This window comes from Dama dama, chromosome 28 (genome assembly GCF_033118175.1).
Source record: "Dama dama isolate Ldn47 chromosome 28, ASM3311817v1, whole genome shotgun sequence".
Classification (NCBI taxonomy): Eukaryota; Metazoa; Chordata; class Mammalia; order Artiodactyla; family Cervidae; genus Dama; species Dama dama.
In genome coordinates, this window is record NC_083708.1 from 27441205 (window position 1) to 27466621 (window position 25417).

Consider the following 25417-nt stretch of genomic DNA (forward strand, 5'->3'; position numbering starts at 1 on the left):
GGCTGAAGTATAAGGAGACAGAACTGGCAGGCACACTGTGTGGAGGCTACATTGGCTTCTTTGGACATTTGATAGCCATGGACAGTGACAATAGTGATGTAATACAATCCCCAAAGAAAATGTAATGTTGCAATAAAACATGCAGAGACATTTAACTTATCCTTAAGTTTGAAAAGTAGGGGCAGAAAAATTTTCCTTTTTCTCTTCTAGGTTTTTTGCTGGTCTAGTAATTAAATTGATGTAAGACAGACTAAAAGGAGAAAAGTGAAGTTCATACATATGGGAACCCCATTAAAAATATGAAACCCAAAGGGCAGCCAAGTATTTAAGACTTATATAATTAGCATCCTGAGCTCAGGAAAGGGAGAGTGGTCTGAGAATACCAAGGGAAGGAAGACCTTTCAGAAGAAGGGACAATAGATGTTTGGAAAACAAAGATTGTTCTGTCTTACAGATAAGTTTCTTGTATCTCTGGTTATAGCTCTCTCTTTGGTACAGGCCATCTTTCCATGTATATTTAGGCAGTTGAGGGGAAGGTAAAGAGCTTTTTCTGAATCTACTGGGCTTTGATTGCCTTATGCCGAAGAGATGTGTTTTACAGTAGCAAAATCAGTTCCAATTCAGAATCATCAGAAATAAATTTCTTTTGTCATCTATAAGCAAAGAAATGTATGTATGTATGCCTTTACAAAGTTGGTTGTACCTGTCTGCACTACATGTACAGAAATACTAAGTCTTCAAGAGAGCATCAAATTTAAAAAATTGTTGATGATGTTTTTGCAGAACATTGTCTATGTAAGTCACTATATTTCACTGTTAGCTGTAGAGATTTGTATGTTCACACACTGTATGTGTGTGTGTGTGTGTGTGTGTGTGAGTTTTAATCTGGGAGTCCCACTTTCAAAAAATCTGAATGTATCTTTCCAGATCAGTGGAGCTGTCTTCGTTTATTGAAAGCTGAAGTTCAGAATCAGAAATAGAAAATGTTAGGACTTTGTCCTTGAGACTGTAATGAGCAGGACCCTCAGAGGCTCCCTGGACCAAAAGCCTCTCTGTATCACCCATTTCTTGTTTGTAGGGGAAAAAAGAAGCTTTAGTCTCTGAGGCCTTCTCTGAGTTCCAAATTGCAGACTCAAGCAATTACTAATTAAGGAAGTGAGGAGACACAGAAAAGTAGTCAATCTAGAAAAGTAATGATAGCTTCAACAATAGTTCAGTCTCAGAAGATGCAACATTTCATATAAATTTTTAATTTAGAATGTTTCATCCCATTTCTGTATTCAAATTAATCCCCTTTGAGAATAAGAAATTATTTCTTAAGGGTGATTCCCTTGGTGCTTGCAAAGACCACTCTAAATCTTTGACCACTCTGAGTCATTTTACTTAATCGGACTGAGTTATACAAGGCACCAGTCTTCTTCATTGCTTCTGATGGTTTAAATAGGAGGGAGGAAGGAGAATGGTATGGGCAAGGGAGCATTTTCAGTTTGGCTTTATAATTCATTTATAGAAGATTTAACCCTGTAGATGACCTGAAAAGATAATTTGCCCTCCTCAGTACCAGACCAGTACTGTCCAAAACTAATAGAGTGTGAGCCACACGTATATTTAAATTTTTTTGAGTAGCCACATTATAAAATTGTAAAAAGGAAAAAAAAAAAAATAAGAGCTTCCCTAGTAGCTCAGCTGGTACAGAATCTGCCTGCAATGCAGGAGACCCCAGTTCAATTCCTGGGTCTGGAAGATCCCCTGAAGAAGGGAATGGCTACCCAATCCACTGTTCTTGCCTGGAGAATCCCAAGGACAGAGGAGCCTGGTGGGCTGCAGTCCATGGGATCACGAGGAGTCCGATGTGATTGAGTACAGCACAAAAAGAAAAATATGGATTTAATTTGAATAATATTTCTTATTTAATCTATAGTATCAGAGAATTTCTTCTTTCTTCCAGGAAACCTGTTATTAAGACCTTTCAATAGCATCAGACAAGCCCACCCAGATGATCCAGAATCATGTTATTTAAAAATCAGTAAACTATGAATTTTAATTATATCTGCAAAATACCTTCACAGCAACTTCTACATTGGGCTTCCCTGATAGCTCAGTTGGTAAAGCATCTACCTCTAATGTAGGAGACCCCAGTTCGATTCCTGGGTCAGGAAGATTCTGCTGGAGAAGGGATAGGCTACCCACTCCAGTATTCTTGGGCTTCCCTTGTGGCTCAGCTGGTAAAGAATCTGCCTGCAATGCAGGAGACCTGGGTTAGGAAAAACTCCTGGAGAAGGGAAAGGCTTACCCACTCCAGTATTCTTTCCTGGAGAATTCCATGGACTTTGTAGTCCATGGGGTCGCAAAGAGGTGGATACAACTGAGCGACTTTCACTTTCAACTTCTAGATGAGTGTCCATTTGAATGATTTGGGATCGTAGCCTAGCCAAGTTGACACAGAAATAAAACCACCACAATATGTCCAAAATAATATCATTCCAATATGTAATTAATACAAAAATTATGATATATTTTATTCTTTTTAGTATTAAGTCTTCATAAACCATTATGTACTTAGATTTATAGTGCATTTCAATTCAGATTAATCACATATCATATCCTTAACATGTACACATGTCTAGTGGCCACTGTATTGGGCAATACGGGTCTAGACAGTGACAAAGAGTGATTAGGCTATTGCTCTAAAGATATAACTTGTCAATAAAGGTCATTTGACAGTATCTAATGACATTCTTTGTGGTCATGACTAGGGGTAGTGTAGCATCTAGAATCATTTAATAGGGTGCTGTGGTGCTCAGCACTCCACAGTGCTCACAATAGCCCTGCCCACCTCCAAATAATGACTTTTCCCAATCCAAAAATCAGTAATGCTAGGATGAGAAACCATGCTTTGGAGTAAGATCTGGAGACAGAAGGTAGAGATTAAAAATAATAAAAATGAGAGATGCTGGAAGGTAAATGTTTCCTATGCTCTTTGGAATTCATTCCACGAACCTTAAAGACTTTCTTTGTTTTTTTTCCAGAAATATAGCTGGAAATCTTAACTTCTCTGTATCTCCATTGCCATTTTCAAAGTCCTGAAGGGGATAAGAGTAGAAGAGTGGCTTTATAGATAGTATAACTGATTAATGGGGAAAATGAGGGGAGGAGATCTTCACAATGTGATGATTTCTTTAACTGGTGAATGAAAGAAGCAGTCTTCTCTGAAGATTTTAGGATTTTCCTCTAGTTGATCTTGATTTTAGACATCCAGAAAATTTATAAAAATGCAAGTTCAAACCTACAAATGGAGAATTTAGAATATGTACAATAATTAGCACCATTTCAGACCATCTGTGGAATAAAGTTGTGATAAATAAATAAGTAAAACTCATTAGCATTTTTCTAAGAAACACCAAAGTATTTAAGACCAAGTCTCTTTTCAGAGGTAGTAATCATATTTGCAAACTCTAATCTCAAATTTGCTTCTGTCTAAGTTAACTACAAATTCAGAATTAACTATATTTTCTGAGCCTTGGCAATGTATATATACTGAGCTAGCAGCAAATTGAATATATTTCTTAAAACCTGATATTTAGAAAAAATGTAACAGCTAACTAATTCTATGAAATGTGTCTATCTGCAGGCAGTAATTATTGGTTAAATGCAATGCCAAATTTTGATTCTAAACATGGCTTAGAGTCAATACTTCTGAGATATATTTCTTATTAGATAGTTACAGTTCATTTAACAAATTCTTAATTTAATATGTAAAATCTAAATCTTTCTAAATCTAAATGACATTTTTACTAAGGAGTCTTAATTTGTATTGAGAGTAATTGAAATAAAATGTAATTATAATTTGTGATCAGATTTAGCACTGAAAACAGTGGCAACACTTATTGATGTAAGTTTTAAGCTTTTTCAATAACTCTAATTTTTAGGTAGCTTCAAGTTTTTCCTTATAAGTCCTAAAACTTATATCAATAAATGAGGGATTTATGTGGCAATATGTTTCAATGATTCTTTCCTTTTAGATACCTATACATTTGTTGAATAAAATAATTTGGACTTCATGGTAATATTATGACATTTAGATCATAGTTGTGATTTATATTTTGTATGTTCTCAAAAAGAGTTTTTAAAAGCAAATCATAATATTTCCTAGAAATACACAAAGAAAAGACGGAAAAACTGGAGAAACCTGAAAGGAAAATACAAACTAAAGGTAAGTGTTGAATTTTGTGTTTAATCTTGTTTTTTTCAGGGTATATATTTTGTACATTTCCATAAGAGAATGGAAAATTTTTATATTTAGTGCCCTTTTGTCTTAATTTTTCATAGTGTTTAAGTAAATTTACTTCTAGGGAAATTCTCTAGAAATATATAATGGTTAATTATTGGCTCAAAATAACTTCAAAATGGGTAACAGTCTTTCAGTTATTTGCAGTCAGCTTTTGTTTATTAAGCTAGGACCACAAGCATATATTTTGACCTATTAGCAAGCAATTTTCCTTCTTTAATCAGTTAATATAATAAATCAGAGTTCGGTTCTTTTTAACTTCAATGTTTTTATGCCATGCAATACCTTTGAAATCGTCAGCATAGAAATACAAGTTTTATCCTATCTCGCTGATGACTGCTGTGGTCTCAGAGCTTGCTTATACAGTCTTAAGGGGTAGATGGACAATGACAGTGTGATAATTAATATCCTTTTCAACTCAACTGAATCTAGTGACTGAAATCTTGCGTTTGAGGCATATTAATAATGGCCAGCATTGTCTTGCTCATCTTACAAGCATCACTTTTCTAGCAGTGACCCATGTAGTCCTACTGCTTAAAAAAAAAAAAAAAACACTTATAGGAAGCAAAAACATTCAAAAGGACATGTTTATTAATATGCCCAAGTTTCCCCAATGGTCAATCTCATGTGATACTGGGTGAGCCAGAGCAAAAATAAAAACCTCTTTGTTACTGAATTTGTGTGATACAGACTGAAAATGAAAGAATTTTCCTGGATAAAAATTGAATGTTGTCTAATATTTATTATGTCAAAAACTGACTAGTACAAAATGATCTGCACAAATATCAAAGTTGCAAGTAGTAGTTTCATATAAGCTCCAATGAAGCTGAAATTATACCAGTATGTGACTCTACATTAAAATACCATGTTTTCTTTTTTAATATACTTCATGTACTTCCTTTTTGTGAAGAGTTCAAATCATTCTGCAAATATTATGTCTTTAATCCTAACGTTTGAATTAGTTCCAGATTGGTCAGCTAATCTTTATACAGTCAGGGACAATGAAGGTTGTTACTCAATTGAAACCTATTTATATTTGGACTTAGGGAACTAATGTCTTCTTTCTGCTCCCTTTCCCTTTTTGGTTCTTAATTCCTTCAGTCAGGGAAATTGGACACAGCTCTTGGCTATGGATTGACTAAGCTAGCCATCACTGAACTGGTTATGTGTTTCTATCGGCTGGAGGTTAAACAGAAACTCAACTGGTTCCACATGATTGGGGTGTCTGCTGTTTTATCTTGCAGACTATACTACTAATCTAATAGCAATGCTGCTGGAGTGGATGTGGTGATCCAGATGGTACCATTTGCATTTTGGACCTGGCTCTATTAGAATCCTGCTGTTAAAGACTTTGAGCAGCGGGCTGTAGAGTGGGTTTATTAAACGAGTGAGTTTTGCATAATTAAAACAGTGAATCTGGCTGAAGTTTAAAATAAATTTCTGAAAGGCTGGGCTAGAGATTAGTACCTGAATATATTTCCTGAATAGATGAAATATATTTTGGGAAAGTGAACATTTCTCAAGAAAGAGAAAATAGAGCTTCAGTTGTTCAACAGTGAAATAGGCTTCAGAGATACTTTTTCTACAATTTTTTTTTTTCGTGCAAGTATGAACAAAAGATTTCATTTTACTGCTTAGTTTCCTCATCCAGGTAGAATAGGATAAGACCTGCTTTCTGTTCCCAAGTAGTTTAGTGAAAATAAATGTGGTTTTATAACTGCTCATATGTATAGATAAATATTTTCTCTATGCCACATTCCATGTCAGTTATGGTTATATATGATAGATAGTTAGGAATTTGTTATCAAAGCACTTTGAATTCTTATAAGGAAAGGTAGAGTATATCCAAGCTAATAGTAGCCTGCAATGATTATAGACAAGCCAGCAACTAGCTGAATCTAAAGAGACATGTTATGCAAAAGCTGGTGTATTAACTTCTGTTGCACAATATGTCTTCATTCCTCTGTTTCTTTGTCCTAAAAATTAACATCACCATTCACCCATCTTATTCAAGCTAAGAAGTTAGGAGTCATTTTGGCCTGAAGTGGTACTCACCCCTGACTGGACCTGGGTGGGTTCTAAAGTATACATATCCAGGCCTTCCCTGGTGGCTCAGTGGTAAAGAACCCACCTGGGAATGTGGGGGACATGGGCATGACCCCTGTTCCAGGAGGATCCTACGTGATGTGGGGTAACTAAGCCTGTTTGCCACAACTACTAAGCCTGTGCTCTAGAGCCTGGGAACTACTGAGCCCGTGTGCCGCAGCTACTGAAGCCCACGTGTCCTAGAGCTCATGCCCAGCAAAAAGAGAAACCTCCGCAATGCAAAGCCCACACGCTGAAACTAGAGAAAAGTCTGTTCATCAGTGAAGACCCAGCACAGCCCAAAATAAAATCTATAAAATTAAAAAGAAAGAAAAGAGGTTGTAATTCAAAAAAGAAAAAAATCCAATAAATAAATAAATAATCCAATAAATAAATAAGTATATATATGTATATATGTCCACGCAGATTCCATCCTGGTTCCTTTAATGTTTGGTTTGGGAGGTAAGGCTGGAATTCAAGTCAGCCTCTTCAGATGACAAGTCATGGTTAGAATGTAGTCAAACTTCTGGCCTAGGGTTCAAGTATATCCCACAGAAGTTCTCTTTGACCAGCCAGTATGTTAACATCACTTATACCTGAATATCATTAGGTAGAATGTGCACCCACTATTTACCAGTCTCCTCCATCCTCCCATCACTGCTGGAGTAGACGTTTATCTGCTTTATCTCTGAGGGCGTTTGAGTTGCAATCCCTGACTTGTTGGTGTCCTTCGACACCAAAGCCCAGTCCTGCTTGGCCCCTTGTCACTCCCTTTTCACTCTAATTTAGTCCATTCTCATGTCTCCTCTCCATTACCCTCTCCCTTCTACAATCATCTACCAATTAGGTTGTGACAGTCACTTCTTAAGTGACTTCTGCATTAACCTCTCAGGCCTCCCCTGCATTAGCCCACCAGGCTTCTCTGTTCATGGAATTCTCCAGGCAAGAATACTGCAGTGGGTTGCCATTTCCTTCTCCAGAGGATCTTCCTGACCCAGGGATCGAACCCAGGTCTCCCTCATTGCAGGCAGATTCTTTACTGTCTGAGCCAGTGGAATGTGTGGAAGCCCACGTTAATCTCTGAAATCCATACTAATCATACTCAGGGGCTTAAATCCAGCTGTTGTCATCACCATGCTATATAGAGAGTTAACAGCCACACTGTCTGTCATGAGATAAAAGGCCCTCATTATGATCACTGACAGATAGCCCTACACATTTCCAGCTTTGTTCACTTCACCAGTTACCTTCCTTCCTCTGCAACCTCCTCATCAATCGCTTCCATTCCCACCTCTCTCCTTGCTCCGCACCAGCATGGCAATCCAGACCCCACCAACACCCCCAGCCCCATGCCGTAGACTGAACTGTCAGGCAGTCCCTAAGCCAGCCCTGCTGCTGTCTCATAACTCTGTGCTTTTATATGCCTGTCCTCTTGACCATCGGTCATAGGGCAGGCTTCTGCTCACTTCTTTGATTCTCAGATGGAAAGTCAAATCCTTCAGTAGGCTTCCTTTGCCGTCGCTCACTCTGTGGGCATTTAGTTACTTCCTCCATGCTACTTTACATCCATGCCTTCAGCCTTTAAAGCATTTTGACACCAAATTGTAAATGTGGGTATGTGGATCTAACTCACTGAGAGAAGAAACAGTTTGGCTTATATATTCTAGGTCCCTGTTGACATTTGCTCATATATGATTCTGTGTTTCCTTATCAGTGAACAAAAAGATTCAGACTCAGCAGTCTCTCAGGATCAGCTCAGCTCTGCGTTTGTGTGCTTTTATTAGATAAAAAATCATTCTAATATCCTCTGTCCCAAACAGTTGCCTGATGTGGGGATTGGACCCCTGCTTCAGTTCCCCCACTTGCCAAGAGCAGGTCCAGTCCTGCTAACTCTGCTGTTTTTCCCCCTACTTCCTTCATCCTACTGAGTTTTGTGTAGTCCTATATATTCTTTTTCAGTGGTCAGGTATTCCTGCCCGCTCTCAGCTGGTGTTCTGCAAGATCTCCTGTGTCTGAAGGCGTATTCCTGATGTATCTGTGGAGAGAAATGTACTCCACTTCTACCTACTCCTCTGCTATCTTCTGTCTCCTCAAAAATCATTCTAATATCTCTAAAGTACTAAACATCCAAAACACACTCAACATATGTTGAAACATCAATGAATTAATTAATAAAGCATTCAATTTCCCTATTTTGTTAATATTGACTTGATTCTGATGGAGAGCTATTGCATATGCGATTTCTGTGTTTATTTTCAAATATATATAATTATGCAACTTTAACTGGGCCACTGTAATGTCAAATTTGTTTGGTCAGAGGCAAATGAAGAATTTAACAGTTCCATATTAAAACAAAAACTATCTGTAACATGTAATCAGAAAAACCCACAATAAGTGTATAATATAATAATATAGGTTAAAGTAATACAGATTAATTTGGACACTTTGGAAAGTACAAAAAAAGAAAGAAACTAGCAAAATTCAATTATCCAGTGAAAAATAGTAATTCATTTTTTGCTTCTCCCCCTTTTTTTCCTCCATGTGTTTACTCTTTTGAGTATTATCTTATTTCTTTTTCAATTGCAAATTGTTGGTTTCAGATAACAGTAGGCTTCTACCTAACTATTAAACATGTCAATATATTCATAGAACAAAGTAAACCAAAAAAGACTAGAACTTGATGATAAACATATAACTAGGTGAGAGAATTTTGTCTCTCTAGAATGACTCCTAGACAATAGAAGGGCCTTTTAAGCATTCAGAGCAATAGGTGTCTGCTACATCCACTTGGGTTGTGAAGTGTTCATGTGGAGAACTGACCTTCAGGAGTAGGGAGGTAATTTACAAGGCAGAGTGTGTGCTGAGGAACAGCATGTAATTAACATCTGAGTAAGCCAGTTGGTAGGAATGGAGGAGTGACCTGGCAGACAGATGGTGTAAATAGAAACACTGGCTATAGCCATTAGGCAATAACACATATTAATTTATTTATTGCATTTACTTTGTGCCAAACACTGTACTGAGCACTAAGAATTCAAAGAATAGGACTCAATCCAACAAGAGACCTAAACAACCAAGTACGCAGTGCTCCAAAAAGAGATGTCCTGGAGGAAAGTGAAAGTGTTAGCTGCTCAGTCGTGTCCGACTCTTTGCAACCCCATGGACTGTGGTCCACCAGGCTCCTCTGTCCATGGGATTTCCCCGGCAAGAGTACTAGACTGGGTTGCTATTTCCTTCTCCAGGGTATCTTCCCGACCCAGGGATCAAACTGCTGGTCTCCTGAATTACAGGAAGATTCTTTTACAGTCTGAGCCACTAGGAAATATCTTGGAGGAGAAATGCTATTTGAGGAGACAGCTGGTTGCCTCAGTTTCTGAGTAGGTTTTCTGGCATGGCCTTAATTTGAGATTTAGGTGTGCACTCTAGAACCTTAAACGGAAGATGTAACAGCTAGTTCAGGGTGTCAGTCCTCAAGGAACCCGGTAGGAATTCTGTTAAGGGAGCACAAGAGGAGTCCAGGGATTAGTGTTAATATTAGTTTACTAGGGCTGTCGTGACAAAGTACCAAAAACTGGGTGGTTTAAAAGAACAGAAGTTTCTTGTCTCCCAGTCATAGAGGCTAGAAGTCCACAGTCAAGGTTTCAGCAGAGTTGGTTCTTCACAGGACTGTGAGGGAGAATCTGCAGGCTTTTCCCAGCTTCGGTGGACTGGGGTCGGGGAGTGAGAGAACTGGAAAGGTGTGCTGGCTTTCGTTGGCTTGTAGACAAATCATTGCAGTTTCTGCCTTCAGATTCAAATGGTGTTTCTTCCTGGGTTTCTGTCACTTCTTGCTGTGTTCTTCTTTCTTTTTTTTTTTTTTTCATTTATTTTTATTAGTTGGAGGCTAATTACTTTACAATATTGTAGTGGGTTTTGTCATACATTGACATGAATCAGCCATGAATTTACATGTATTCCCCATCCTGTTTCCAAATTTCCCCTTTTCATCACAACACTAGTCATACTGGATTAGGACCCGCCCTCCTGACCTCATTTTAACTTGATTACCTCTGTAAAGACTCTATTTCCAAATAAGGTTACATAGCTTTTCTCCATAACATAATTAAACCTTAACAGTACCACATGCATAACGTCAGCAGACCTTTTTAAAAAAGGGTTAATAGAGAACAATCATCCTGATTGACTGGTTTAGGATTGTTTCTGAGAAACAATTATAGGACTGGAATCATAGACTGGCAAGGGATTTGGCTGAAGCTGAGACTCAAATGCCAGAGAGGACAGGGCATTAAAATGTATCTAAATATCCTGGAGCCCTTTATGAAAGAGCTCTCAAGTCCACAGATTAATTTAGTCAGCCCATGTTGTGTAAACTTACTTTTGCCTTCTCTCAGCTGGACTTAATTGACTCCTTAAAGTGCAAAATATATTTTATTTTCTTTCTGGCTGCTGTGTATGATAAACCTGGAAAATGAGAAGGCCCTATACAAAGCTATAGTTCTCCTCCTCCATAGTGATTATTCTTTTATGAGGGAACAGTTATGGTTCTGACTGAGGCTATGTAGCCCCAGGTGAAGGAGAAATTACTCCTACAATTAAATCAGATTTGGGAGTAACACCAGTCCTTTAGAATTAAAAGATCTATTTTGTGATTGAAAGCGTATGTATCAGATGAGCTTTGTAACTTTAGATAATTTGCCTAATCTTCACTTTAATACATAAATAAGTGTAATTTTACTATGAAAAAGAAGTGTGTGCATTATTGTAGGCTAAACTGTCGATAACGTGCTCAGGAAATCTAATAGCACACTTTGGCACATAAGAACAAGTCCGCACAGGACCTGGGATGGACAAGACAGCATGATCTTGTGGGGAGAGAACTAGTTTAGTAACAGAATAACTATGTTTTTATTCTGCTCTACCGTGGACACTTAGGCAGCTGTATTTTCTTATTCATGGACAAAGAAATCCAGGCTAATTGATCTCTTAGGTTCTCCCAGCTCTAAAATTGTGTGCTTATGTTAAAAATGATAAATTCTTTCTTTAAGAAAAATGAAAAATACAATCATAAAGAACTGTTTCTCTACTCAAGAATGCTTTTCTACTGAGTTCATTATCATCATTTAAAGTGTGTAGATCATTTTGTCTTAGCACAAAATGAAGATTCAACACATTAAAATTACAAAGAAGAAGCACACAGAGATATACACTATCCAGGAGTACATCTGGCATTTTTATCTAGTGGTGGCTAAAGCAAAATTTTTTAAAATGGGTTTAAAATGAATGTGTATCTTGCTCTTTCGTAAAAAATGATGAATGGAAACGTGAATATATATGAATTTTATGAAGCTGTTTAAAATGTTGACCTATTTAAAATTTATAAACCACTTCAGTGCTAATACCTCCCACAACAGAAGTGCCAGAAATCTGAGAAATAGATCAGTTAATTAAAAGTAAACTCGGTGAGGGGAACTTCCCTAGTGGTCCAGCTTTTCAGACTGCACTTCCAATGCAGAAGGTGTGAGTTTGGTCCCTGATCTGGGAACTAAGATCACAAATTCCAGACCAGGGAATTAAAATCCCAAATGCAGTGCAGCATGCCAAAAAATAGATAAAAGTAGTGATAAGAATAATAAGGTATTTTTAAAAAAGAAAGAAAAATCAGCGAAATCTGTTACAGGTAATTGTGCTTCCCAAATGAAAGTGAAGTGTTAGTCCGTCAGTTGTGTCCAACTCTTGGTGACCCCACAGACTGTAGCCCACCAGGCTCCTCTGTCCATGGGATTTTCCAGGCAAGGATTCTGGAGTGGGTTGCCATTTCCTCTTCCAGAGGATTTTCCCGACTCAGGGATGGAACTCAGGTTTTACACTTTGCAGGCAGATTCTTTACCATCTGAGCCACCACGGTGCTCCCCAGATTCTTTTACAGTTCAAAGGTAATGGGCTATCTGATTCTTTTTGCTTTAGATACACAAGATTAGTCCTGTCCAGTAGCTCTGAAATCAAGTATGAGTTCCAGAGTTTTGTTGAATTAAATTTTCTTGCTAACCATCAATTAAAGAATAGAGTAGCCTATATAAATCAGTAGTTTAAAACATCCGATGCCACAACTTTTGAGTTTGAACTAAGAGCAGAGAGAACTGCAAAGGATTCTGACATCCTGGCCCTCGATGCCTACTGCTTGGCCCCTTGGGAGTGTAGTGCCCATTAAAAGAACCCAGGGTCAGCTCACTGTGAGCTGATACACTTCAGAAAAGGACACAGAGTCCGCCTGGCAGGTTGCCAGGACCGAGAGCTGTCAGAACACAGCTGGCAGAGAGAGCTGGAGAGGGGACACACGGGGAGGACGAGAGGCGCACTCTGGAGTTGAGCTGAGCTGAATGTTCTGGTCAGGGAAAGGTCAGAGTCTGGGCAAGCAGGAACAGCGGGGCCATGCCAACTCAGATGCCAAGCATCAGGTCCGCTCCAACTGGTGTATTCCGTTTGTTTTTAATTATCAGCAGGCCGAAGGGACTTTTGTTTCTTGTAAATAAGGATGACAAACAAATTAAGCTCTAGCAGGTGCAACAAGCTTATTCTGCTCTGAGTTAAAACTGTCCTAGCTAAGATGTAACTTGCCAACAGAGCTGGTGACGAGAAAGGTACCTTTTTCTTCTTCCATATGAAAACTTCTGTGAGTTCTAAGCAAAGAGACGCAGGACCTAATGTAACTGTTGTGGCAGATTGCTTTTATTTTAGAGGTATTATTAAGGCAGTTATTGATGGTGCCACTGTTTTGATCAAAGCAATATCAAACTTTAGTGTCTGAGCTCAGTCTTGACAAAGTTTCAAGTTTTCATCCAAGGAATTTCAGTGGCTGTCTGCTGTGGTGAACAGCTCCCTAGAGCATGTGGTTCCAGCTGCTTCACTGAGCAGTATTATGGTACCATTTCTGAGGAGGATAATGAAATTTCAGCATACAGGACTGTGTCTGTAAATCAAAACTTAGACTGCAAGGAACTGGATTTTTCCCCAGGGTAATTGGAATAATGCATTAATATGCTAATTTGAGCTGAATTCAGCCCCCTTGCTCTTTTGATTTCATATTAATTCTTCCATTAATGACCATGTACACGTCAATCGGAAAATCCTTTAGTGGAATGGACAACCAGCTGTCCAAGGTGGCTGAGGTCTGGTCCTTCACAGAAGCAGAGACACAGATTAGGTTGTCTCCTGGGGGTCTAGCTAACCAGGGTTCCAAAAGCAAAGCTTATCTCATGCAAACTTCCTTTCCTCTAGAGAAACTTTGAAAGAGGCTTTGTTCTTGCCAGGACTTTCTTTTGGTTTTCAGCTTAATTAATAGTGATCCAAAGGAACCAAAGCTATCTCCGGCCATGTGTGAGTGCTGAGGTCCTCTCTTATTTTATGAGGTTTTTATATTGAACTTAGAAAACCCAAAAGAATCATTGAACATGGAAAGTAAAAACAATGTCTGGATGATCTTTTGTTTCTTCTGTTTCTCACTGAGATTTAATTATTTAAGAATTTTTTTAATGTAAAAAATGTTAATGATTGGAAGCAAGCAGCGCATATTATATCTATACAACATCACCAGTAAGTAGAATTGTACTACATGATGAAAATAGCTTTTCCTATAATATTTTAGAAATTTGCTCATTCAGGAATATCTAATGAGTCCACCATGTGACTGATACCATGTGATGGCTAGGATAAAAAATAAAATAGTAGGGCATAGCCTCTAAAAAGAGTTCACCTTCTTGGGATAAGTGGAGATGAAAGAACACTCTGCAGAGAAAGAGGCATTTGAATCAGGCTGAAAGGGGGTATGAACAGAGGAAATGTGGGTGTGAGAAATGTAGAGAAATGTAGGTGATGGCACAGCAGGCAGAAATGCAAAGTTCCATTTGTTTATGGAACTCCAAGCATTTGTTATAGGTGGAATGTAAAGTTCATGGGTAAATTCCTCATACGTAAGACTGGTTTGATAAGCAAATGTCAAATTACTGGAATAACAAGATATTTTTATATTTGATATAGTACCTACCATGTGACAGATTATCATGCTAGGCAAGGAGGGAGATACTAACACTTTATCAGATCAACATATGATCAGATTTTCATGTTAGGGAGGCTACTCTGAGACTCAGAAAAATCAAAATCTAAGTGTTCAAGACACTATTCAGGATATTATTGTAATGATATTTATAATAATAATATACCCAAGAAGGATATCATAGTCCATCTTTTGAAATGGTCTCTTTCCCTTTCTCCTTCCCACTCCCCTACTAGGTTAATTTCTTCTCATCATTCACATACTTAAATCTCATTTCTATCAGCAGACCTTTCCCAAGCACACAGACTAGATTAGGTCTCATTTTATACATTGATATGCTTCCCTGAATATTTTCTTCACAGCAATTATTCTAACTGCAATTAACTACCTTTGTAATTACTTATTTAGCATCCATCATCCATTGTTGACAAGGATGAAGTCTGTCTTGACTAGCCAAGTCTTTAACACATAGCCAGTGCTCTTTCTGTGAAAGTGAAAGTGGCTCAGTCATGTCTGACTCTTTGCGACCCCATAGACTGTATAGTCCATGGAATTCTCCAGGACAGAATACTGGAGTGGATAGCCTTTCTCTTTTCCAGGGGATCTTCCCAACCCAGGGATCAAACCCAGATCTCCCACATTGCAGGCGGATTCTTTACCAGCTGAGCTACCAGGGAATCCCTAACACTATCCCTAACTCTAACCCAATTTCTATGTTTTAGTGTAAATAAATGGTAGGTTGGGTATGTAATATTGGATAGAAGATAAGTAAGAGGAATATTTAAAGGTAGAATTGAAGAAACTTGGCAAATGAACAAAAATGAGAAAGAAAAGATGAATTCTGGATGAGTCCCAAGTTACTAGGTTGGATAATTGGAGGTGCCATTAATAAGAGTTATGACTAAATTATAGGGAAAGATTATGACTTAAATTTGAGCCCTACTATGTTAATTAAGTGAATCATAGCTCATATTGAATTACAGTTTGTTTTCTTTGTAACAGTTTGGCGTCATTCTAGTCTCACCTCAGTATAATTTCAAAAACTTTTAGTGTGGAAATTTTCTGAAGAAGATTAACATATATTGCATATACTAGATTGAGTGTTCTTTGCTTCAGATTCAGAGTATCTCTGTATTTTTGTCTTTATATTTTTAATATTTCTCTAGTATTGAGTTGCCTTCTGGGGCATATAGCATAATACATTTTGGGGCTTCGCTTGTGGCTCAGCTGGTAAAGAATCCACCTGCAATGTGGGGAACCTGGGTTCAATCCCTGGGTTGGGAAGATCCCCTAGAGAAGGGAAAGGCTGCCCACTTCAGTATTCTGGCCTGGAGAATTCCATGGACTATACAGTCTATGGGGTCGCAAAGAGTCGGACATGACTGAGCCACTTTCACATTTAAAAAAATTTTCCAATTCATCAAACTGAAGTTAAACATTTGGAAAAGTTTAGGGATACTCTGCAATCAGACTAGTTTCAGTGTGAATTTGACCTTAGTTATGAAATAAAAATAGAAATGTAAAATATCTATAATTATCTTAACATTTAAACCTATGTAAAGCTTCTTACTAGTTGAAGAAAAATATCCAAAGGCAGTAGATAATTTTTGACATCAAGGACTGCCATGCATCTCATCTCTTATTCCCTTTATTTAAATGAAAAATATTGTCTTTCTTTTCAGTTACACATAAAGAAAAAGACAAGGTAAAAGAAAAAGAAAAACCTGAAAAGAAAGGTATGGATTTATTCTTACTGCTGTTTTACTCATTGGCCTGTCACTGTTTACCTTTTCTTCCTTATGTTAGATTTTAGATGACCATGAATTTATTTTTTGAAATTATGATCATTTTCCTTAGAATCAAATGTAAAAAGAAGAATTTCTGGGTTAAAGGAAATAAAATACTTAAGACTCTCTTGAAATCCATTGCCAGTTTATTTTCTAGAAATCTATCAGTTTTTCCCCTGGCAGTTCTGAGGCTGCTTTTAGCCAATGAGGATATAATTTCAAAAAATAATTGCTAATTTGATAGGTTAAAAAGTATAGTTTATTACTTTAACTTGCATTCTGTGATTACATATTAGACTGGACTTAAAAAGATTTTTTTAGCTTTTATTTGTTTAGAATAAGCAATGTGCACTCACTGTTTAACATGTAAAGATACTTTATGAAAGCTTACTCCTGCCTTGCTCCCACCCTCTGATCCCATTTCTCTACCCACACAAACACACGGTAAGCTACTTTTATGAGCATCTTTTCAAAACTTCATTTTGCATTTATAAGACAATATATATTATTGTCTCTCCCTATTTTTACATATAATTTAGCATGTCCTATATTCTAGCTTTATAATTTAATAATACATCCTAGATGTCTTTTCATATCAGTAAATAGATATTTCCTTCAATTCTTTTAAAAATGCCGCATAGTATTTAAATGGAGATATTTAAATATATATCTTAAGCTATATTAACTCTATCTTTTGATTACTTATTTTTGTATATTGAAAGATTTAGATATGATTTTTAGTGATACAGATTTATGTAACTCTTCACACTTACTTCTTGTTTCTCCTGATGATATGTGTGTGTGTTAATTGGCTATATGTTACTGGCCTATTACATTTACAAATGCATTTCTCAGTGTCATAGTTAATGTAAGGGTTTCTGTCTGTGTGAATAGACATGTGTGAGTATATATGTGTGATAAGCATGTGTGTATTTATATTCTTGAATTTTTATGTGGCTAGATATGTTGATATTTTCTTTTGGTATTTCTATTCTTGAGTCTTCATATAAGGATTAATTCAATAATTAGTAATATCTCTCAAGTTTTAAAAATTAAGTTCATATTTAACTTTAATTCATCAAAATCCATTTTAACATGATATAAAATTTTAATTTAATTTTTTTTGCTTTTGTTTTAAAGTGGATCATGTCTAGGATATTTAGGCTAGATATCAGCTGATTTTTTGTATCTACAATACACGTAGACTACTGAAAAATTTTATTTTGTAGAGCATTCTACTTAGCTAGAATTTACAATGCTTAGGAATCACATCAGTTGAAACATGCTTCATTCTTCTCTATTCTAAACTCACATTTGAATATTTGAACTAAATAGTTGCTCTTTTATTAAGGTTTACTTTGTGATAATATCCGTGAATTTCAATACAGTCTGTCTTCTCTGTTCTAGAAACAGGTGTCCTTTTTCTCCCAGCTATTGACTTACACAGAGTTATTGGCATCAGATTCTGTGTACTCTGACTGAAGGAAATAATCTCATATTTCTTGCTTTTTTTTCCAGTCTTTACAATGGCTAGATACTTTTCATTAAAGTTAATTGAGAATTTGTTGCTGCTAAATCATACATTTGAAGGAAACTTACCCAAATTGAGATGCTGAAACAGAACCGTTGTGTCCTTTTATTTACTGTATACCAATTAAAGGAGTTTTCTTTTTATGAGACAGTTATTATGCTGTAGCCCAATAACCTCGAATGTTATTCTTCCTCCAGCTAATATTTTCTAAACTGTTACCCATAACCCCAAGTGGTAGTGGAGTGACCATGGGGCAGGCTTAGGGGTGGAAAGGCTGAAACCCTGGAGGTGAAGGCACCTGCTCTCTTGGCAACTCGATAGCTGCCACGGTCTCATGGACTTTGTCCTCTAAGCTTTCTATGAGGCTTGTATCATCTCTCAAAAATTCTGGGGAAACCGTTCATAAACTGTATTTTAAGAGAATAATTATTTAAATATATGTTTTAAGCATATCATTTTCCTTTTATAATACAAGTAAAACTGATGGATATTAATATTCATAGGATATAGTTAGAAAAATGAAAATAATTAGGGCTCCAGTTTTTTACCCTAATAATTTGACTCTTTCCTTAACCTGGATGTTTTAATTAAAATCTACTATTTTATCTTTAATTTTCTTTAATTTCTTTAACTCCCCTTATTAATATTTAATAAATAGTATATACATGTTGAAAAATGTGTAGTGATTTGGATAACTATTAAACTGCACTGTTTAATACATTTGAAATATAGGAATAACCTTCACATGCTGTAGTACTTTTCTGAACTCATTTATTTAAGCCATTAAGAGACACAAGATTTTACTAGTCTATGTAAGGAAAATAAGAAATCAATACAATAAATTCATATTATCATACTACTTTATTTTTTTTTAATATGTGCCATTTTTAAACTCTTTATTGAATTTGTTACAGTATTGCTTCTACTTGATGTTTTGGTTTTTTGACCATGTGGCATGTGAGATTTTCACTCCCTGACCAGAGATTGAACCCTCGCCCCCACATTGGAAGGTGAAGTCTTAACCACTGGACCTCCAGGGAAGTCCTAAGACACATTATTCTTAATCAAAGCTCTAATATTGATTTAATTATTTCTTTTAATTGTAAAGACAGAGCTTCCTCCTGATAAAATGATACATCTTTCCACAAATTCTTATAAAATTATTTTTTCTGTTTGTCTCTCCTAAAGACAATTCCAAAATACTGTTTAGAATGGTAACTTTAAACAGAAGGACGAGACTAGCTTTCAAATGCTTTCTAAGTCTTTATGCCAAGTCTTTGAAATTAACTTTTTTTATAGTTTTTATTAAATTGGTGATTTTTTTAAAATTCCTGAATTAGGTTCATTAATGTCATCAAACTAGCTTATGATTTTGGTGGCTATAAAAATGAGGTAAACAAAAAGCTTAGTCTTGAAATCTATTAAAAGTGTGTACTAATATAAAATTTTCTGCTTAAGCAACTCACAAGGAAAAAATTCAGAAAAAAGAAAAACCAGAAACAAAGACAGTGGCAAAAGGTAAGTTATACTTTCTGTTTTAAAAGCAATATATTTTGGGTAGCAGCTGGATGATTGTAAGCATTCAGCATTTCCTTTACAAAAAAATTTAATTTGACCTTACATTTGAAATTTAATATCTAAAAGAATAATAAAAGTGAATACTTAAAATAATAGAGCATTTCCGAACATGAGAAGAGATTGAAGAGCTTTCCTGTATGTGACAGGCAGATGGCCCCATGGCCTTCACCCCGTGGTGTCATGCCCCTGGCTGTGTTACATTATATGGCAAAAAGCAGTCTGCAAAAATAGTTAAGATAGATCTACAATATGGAGGTTTTTCTGAATTATCCAGATGGGCTCCGTGTAATCCCCATGAACCTTAAGAAACATAGAGAAGTGACAGAAAAGAAAGATTTTGAAGTGTGAAAAGGACTCAGCCCCATTACTGGCTTGAAAATTGAGGGAGGCACATGGAAAGTGTAACAAGGGAATGAATCCTGCCAAAATGTTGAAGTGTGGAAGCCAGCCCTTCTTCAGAGCACGTAGCAATGCAGCCCAGTTGACAAGCTGGTTTTAGCATTGTGTACCCTAAGCAGAAAACCTGTTTGAGTGACATTGTAACAAGACTTTTGAACTATGGAAACCAGGAGATAATAGATCCTGGTTGTTGGGTTAAGTCGCTAAATTTGCAGTAGTTGCTAGAACAATGGCAAACTAGTACAAACATATCTGATTTACAGTTTAATCAGTGTTACACCTTAATTTTAATTTTAGGACACTAAAATGAAGGATTTCTTTTTTCAAGAAGGATAATGCATCATCTTGATCAATATTTTAAGCCAGTAAGGGCCTAAACTGTCTTGATAATATACCAAAGTAAAAAACTGAATATGAATGTAATGTTATAAACTTTGGAAGATTACAATAACTATTTTTTATTCTAACTTTGTCAGTTGTTTGTTTGATGTTAGAAAAATATAGATTCTGTATATTCAATCTTATCTACTAAATTATAGAAAGAAAGAAAGTGAAGTCGCTCAGTTGTGTCTGACTCTGCGACCCTATGGACTGTAGCCTACCAGGCTCCTCCGTCCATGGAATTTTCCAGGCAAGAGTACTGGGGTGGGTTGCCATTTCCTTCTCCAGGGGGTCCTCCCAACCCAGGGATCAAACCTGGGTCTCTCGCACTGCAGGCAGACACTTTACCATCTGAGCCACCAGGGAAGCCCGCTAAATTATAGATTATATACAAAACATAGTTTCTAAATATTCAGTCCTATCTACTAAATTCAATTTTCTTTCTCATATCTTATTTATATATATGTTAAAGTATAGTTGGTTTACAATATTGTGTTAGTTTCAGATACATACCAAAGCAATTTGGATATGTGTATATGAATATTTTTCAAATTCTTTTCCATCATCGGTTATTATAAGATACTGAATATAGTTTCCTGTGCTATACTGTAAATCCTTGTTGATTATCTAGTTTTTACATAGGGGTATGTATCCATTAAACCCATACTCCTAATTTATCCATCCCTACCTTCTCCTTTAGAAACCATAAGGTTGTTTTCTATGTCTGTGATTCTGTTCTATTTTGTAAACGTGTTCATTTGTATTATTTTTTAGATTCTTTATATAAATGATATCATATATGTGTCTTTTTATAATTTTATTTTTAATACATTTGTATTTGTATTGAAGTATAATCGATTGACAATGTTAAATTGATTTACAATATATTATAATTTACAGTATTATATTGTATTCAGGTATACAACATAATGATTCAGAATTTTAATAGATTATATTCCATTTAAAGTTATGATAAAATATTGACTGTATTCCCCTGTTGTACTATATAGCCATGTAGCTTATTTATTTTATATTTACCTAGTCAGCTCTTAATTTCTTCTGGTGTGTTTTTCATTTCAGTTATTATATTTTTTAGTTCTGTTTTTTTTTTATATATTTTGTAGTTCCTTGTTCAAATTATCATGATGTTCGTCTATTCTTTTCACTAATTCAATTAGCATTCTTATTACTAGTGCTTTGAACTCTTTATCTGGTACCATTTACCTCTGATTCATGTTGTTTTTTCAGAGTTTTTATTTTTTATTTTTTGTTCTTTCACTTAAATTCCTCTGTCTTCTCATTTTTCTTAACTATCTGTATGAAATTATGTGATGCGGTAACCTATCCCAGTCTGGAAGGCTGTCCTTGTGTGGGAGTGCCTCTGTGGTCTGCGGGTGCCCAGTGGCTTTGGTGGGAGGGGTGGATCTGATGTGAGCATGGGTGTCATTCTCCCGTGTGTTCCGGCTGCTCTCACCATGGTAGGATGTGGGGTTGGACGTGGAGTGTCTAGGGCCAAAGCCAGGCACGAGCATGGGCTTCTTCTCTATTCTGAGGCTCATACCTCCCTGTTGAGGACTGGATCCCGTCCCCAGTTGCTGCAGGAGAAGCCCTGACAATTCAAACAGAGCTGGTTCTGTTCCCACTGAGTGTGTGCTCTGCCAACTCCGGGCATTGGCACCTTCAGTGCAGCGCAGAGCAGCTGGAGGAGCTGGAGCGCGTGGTTCAGGGTGCAGGCTGGGGTGGTCCCAGCACCAGCCGAGTTCTGGTCCGCTTCCTGTCTGCTGTAAGTGCCAGGAATGACGGCTCTCACCCCATTCAGATGAGCCAGCCCTGTCCTTTACAACTGCCTGTTCTCAGCTGTGGCGGCCTTTGCCCTAGGGTGGAGCCGCACCACAGGGCAAGCGTGGCTGCAGGGGTGTTCGGCTCAGGCTGGGGCACGAGCTGGGTGGTCAATGGAAACTGTCTAGAATCGCAGGCAGTTCAATTTTTTTCCTCTGCCTTGTTTCAGGAAAAACTGAGCATGTGTGTTCTCTTCCCCAGCATATTCTATGTTTCCTACAGCCCTGCTGTCAGTCCCACTGCTTTTCAAATCAGCTGAGGGGACTCATACTCCTGATGTTGGACCCAGGACTCGGGTGGCTTATATGTCTTTCAAACTGCTCACTCCCCAGAAGGGAATCTCCAAGCCTGTGTAATCCTGTTCCTCTTCTGTGTCCTCTCGTAAAGATGCAGGTCCAACCTAATTGCTTCTCTTCCCTCCCTACCTGGTTTTGTGTGTATTTTTTTCAGAGCTTTGTTTATAAAAAGAGTCTTTTTGCCAGTCTTCAGTTTGTTTTCAGTGAGCATTGCTCCACATATAGATGTATTTTTGATGTGTTCGTGGGAGCAGGTGAGCTCTGTGTCCTCCTACTTAGCCATTTTATCTTCATATCTGTCCTTGTATTTTAAAATATAGGTTTTATGTGATCAATATAATTTGGAAATTTCAATCTAGTATCTTCAAGAGACTAAACATGTATGTAGATAAAAATTGGAATCTATTTTCAAAATTTAATGTTTATCTACAAAATGTAAAATAACTAGATATTTGAGGAAGATGTATTTTTTACTAAATTTTTCCATGAGAGAACCAAACATCATTTTTTGAAGATAACATGGATGAATTGAAACTTTAAGATAGTAAGGATGTTAGAGATTATCCCAATTAATTACCTAACTTAACAGACGAAGAAATTTACCTCTGGGAAGAGAAAACAATTTGGCCAGATTGAAAACTAGTATGTAATTGAACTAAGACAAAACCCCATGTGAACTGAATATAAATCAAGTATTCTTTGCAAAGCTAATTAAATAAAGTTCTTCAAGCATCCATTATTCCTTCAACAAATATTTATTTAATACTGTACTAATTATTTCTTGGTGTATAAAAATCACCACACAGAGAGTCTGGACATGGCTTAGCTCAGTCTTTTGCTTTGCAGTGTCTCACAAGCCTGTGATCAGTGTGTTAGACAGGGCTGTGGTCCCATCTGAAGGCTCAGCTGGGGAAGAATTGTTTCCAAGTTCATTTAAATGACTGTTGGCAAGATTCAGTTCCTCAAGGCCTATTGAATTGAGAGAGTCTCAGTTTTTGGAGGGGTGGCTATTGGGAGGAGCCATCCTCAGTTCTTGCCACATGAGTCTCACCAGTATTGCTGGAGTCATCAAATTCAGCAAGAGAAAGAGTCAGCTAGTAAGACAGAAATAGCAATCTTATGTAAACTGACCATGGAAACCACATACTATTGGTTAGCATCAAATTCCTTGGCCAGTCCATATTCAAAGGATGAAGATTGTATAAGTAAGCAAGTAGGAGCCTTTGGGAGCCATGGTAAGTCAACCTGGCCTACCAAAAATCCAAAATACTTTAATAAGAATATAAGAAACTGAGAGAAAGTTAAAAGTTGGCATTTCCTTAATGAATGAGACTTGATATAGGTTATTTCCTAACTCCAAAAAGGTACAGTTTGTTAGCATGTTTATTGCATAATATGATTTCCCTTCTTTGATTAAGATATTTTGATTCTGGTACAGATTGCTAATGGATATTCCAAAATTGGATCAAATATGCTGATGTCATTCTTTTGATTAGGCTATTTTGTTTTCCATTTGACAAAAGTCATAAATTAAATGTCTTCCTAAATTGAGCTGGGTGATTTGAACATGACAATACTTTTTGCTTCATTGTTCATTAATGAACTCCTAAATGCAGTTGTCAGTTAAATTATTTTTGAGAAAGATCAGGAAAAGTATTTTGGCACGAAATTTAACAATACCTATCTAATTTGATAAAAATAAATTTATACTGGGTGTTGCTTTACTTTTATGGCATTTTCCACATTATATCCACATCATTATTGTATTCTCATCCATTTTTTATTTTTAATGTGAGGAAACATTACCTGTTTCAAAGATAAAGATCACTAAAAATGTCTAAAATAGAGAATATTTTGTTATTTTTATACTTTAAAAACCACTGATAAATGAATTTGTTTTAGATGTAGTCTTATGTTTAAGAAAATGACCTGTGTTCATTTGTAAATTATAATGGCACTAAAAGTAAATCTCAATTTCATGTGTCTAATTTCATAGTACAAAGCTAAGGTTAAACCAGCTGCTACCTACAAGAAGTGATCAGGTGTCATTTAAGGTAACCACAATAATAATTTCACACATATGAAAGTACAAACAAAAAACTAGTTGGCAGATTTTCCAGGTTGTGGTCAAGTCCATTTCTAAACACATATTTACATATGTAACCCATATGTCACTATGTTGTATACATAATCTGAAGATAATTTACTGTTTTCTAAAACAAAATTGTTCATTTATAACATTTATTCTTCATTTTCTCTGAAAAAAGTACTGTGCTAGACGTTATGTTGCTTCAAAATGAATAGTATATATATAATTCCGATTCTCAAATTTCTCTCAGTCTGGTAGGGAAGACAGATATGTAAAAGCTATCTGTAATACAAGATAAATAGTAGGGTATAGCATGTGTGTTTAAATAAAAGTTGAGACAAATCTAAGTTTGGTTGAATAAATGATTAATTCCAAAGGCAGAGTCACTTGTTGCATATGAATTGAGCACAAAGGGATTTATATATGTGTAAGGCAATTGGCTTTGAACCCAGGCCATGATAGGCTCTCTGAAAGTGTTTGTTAGGTGATCATAGGTGAATTATATGACTTACAGGTACTGTTGGCCCTCTCAAAGGAACTTCTTCTCCAGGCAGAAACTAATAAATATTTTCGTGTGGGGTCCTAAAACAATGTTGACTTAAAGTCGTCTGGACAGAGGTGTTGGTTTCAGTCATAGCAATGTATGTGTCTGGTATAGGAAGCAGCAGAAAGCAGTAAAGGAGGCTTAGAAGTTTAAAGGGAATAGAAGAAAATCCCCAGTTGATTGTAGTCACAAAAGCCGCAAAGATATTGGAAGTTTGTGGAGTAATGGGGTGATTATTCTATTAGAGTTTTATGGTCAGTAGCTTTGGGAAACAGGAGAAGGCAATGGCACCCCACTCCAGTACTCTTGCCTGGAAAATCCCATGGACAGAGGAGCCTGGTGGGCTGCAGTCCATGGAGTCGCGAAGAGTCGGACGTGACTGAGCGACTTCACTTTTCTCTTTTCACATTCATGCGTTAGAGAAGTAAATGGCAGCCCACTCCAGTGTTCTTGCCTGGAGAATCCCAGGGACGGGGGAGCCTGGTGGGCTGCCATCTATGGGATCACACAGAGTCGGACACGACTGAAGTGACTTAGCAGCAGCAGCAGC

The 25417-nt window shown here is 36.7% G+C and overlaps 1 protein-coding gene across 1 annotated transcript in view; it reads left to right on the top strand.

Annotated features, from left to right (window-relative positions):
• TRDN (triadin) overlaps positions 1-25417 on the top strand; it is a 120019-nt gene that overhangs the window by 46989 nt on the left and 47613 nt on the right. The window contains exons 5-7 of the mRNA XM_061131799.1: positions 4154-4213; positions 16106-16159; positions 19200-19259. Of these exons, the coding sequence (XP_060987782.1) occupies positions 4154-4213; positions 16106-16159; positions 19200-19259 (174 nt within the window). The remainder of the gene's footprint in view (positions 1-4153; positions 4214-16105; positions 16160-19199; positions 19260-25417) is intronic.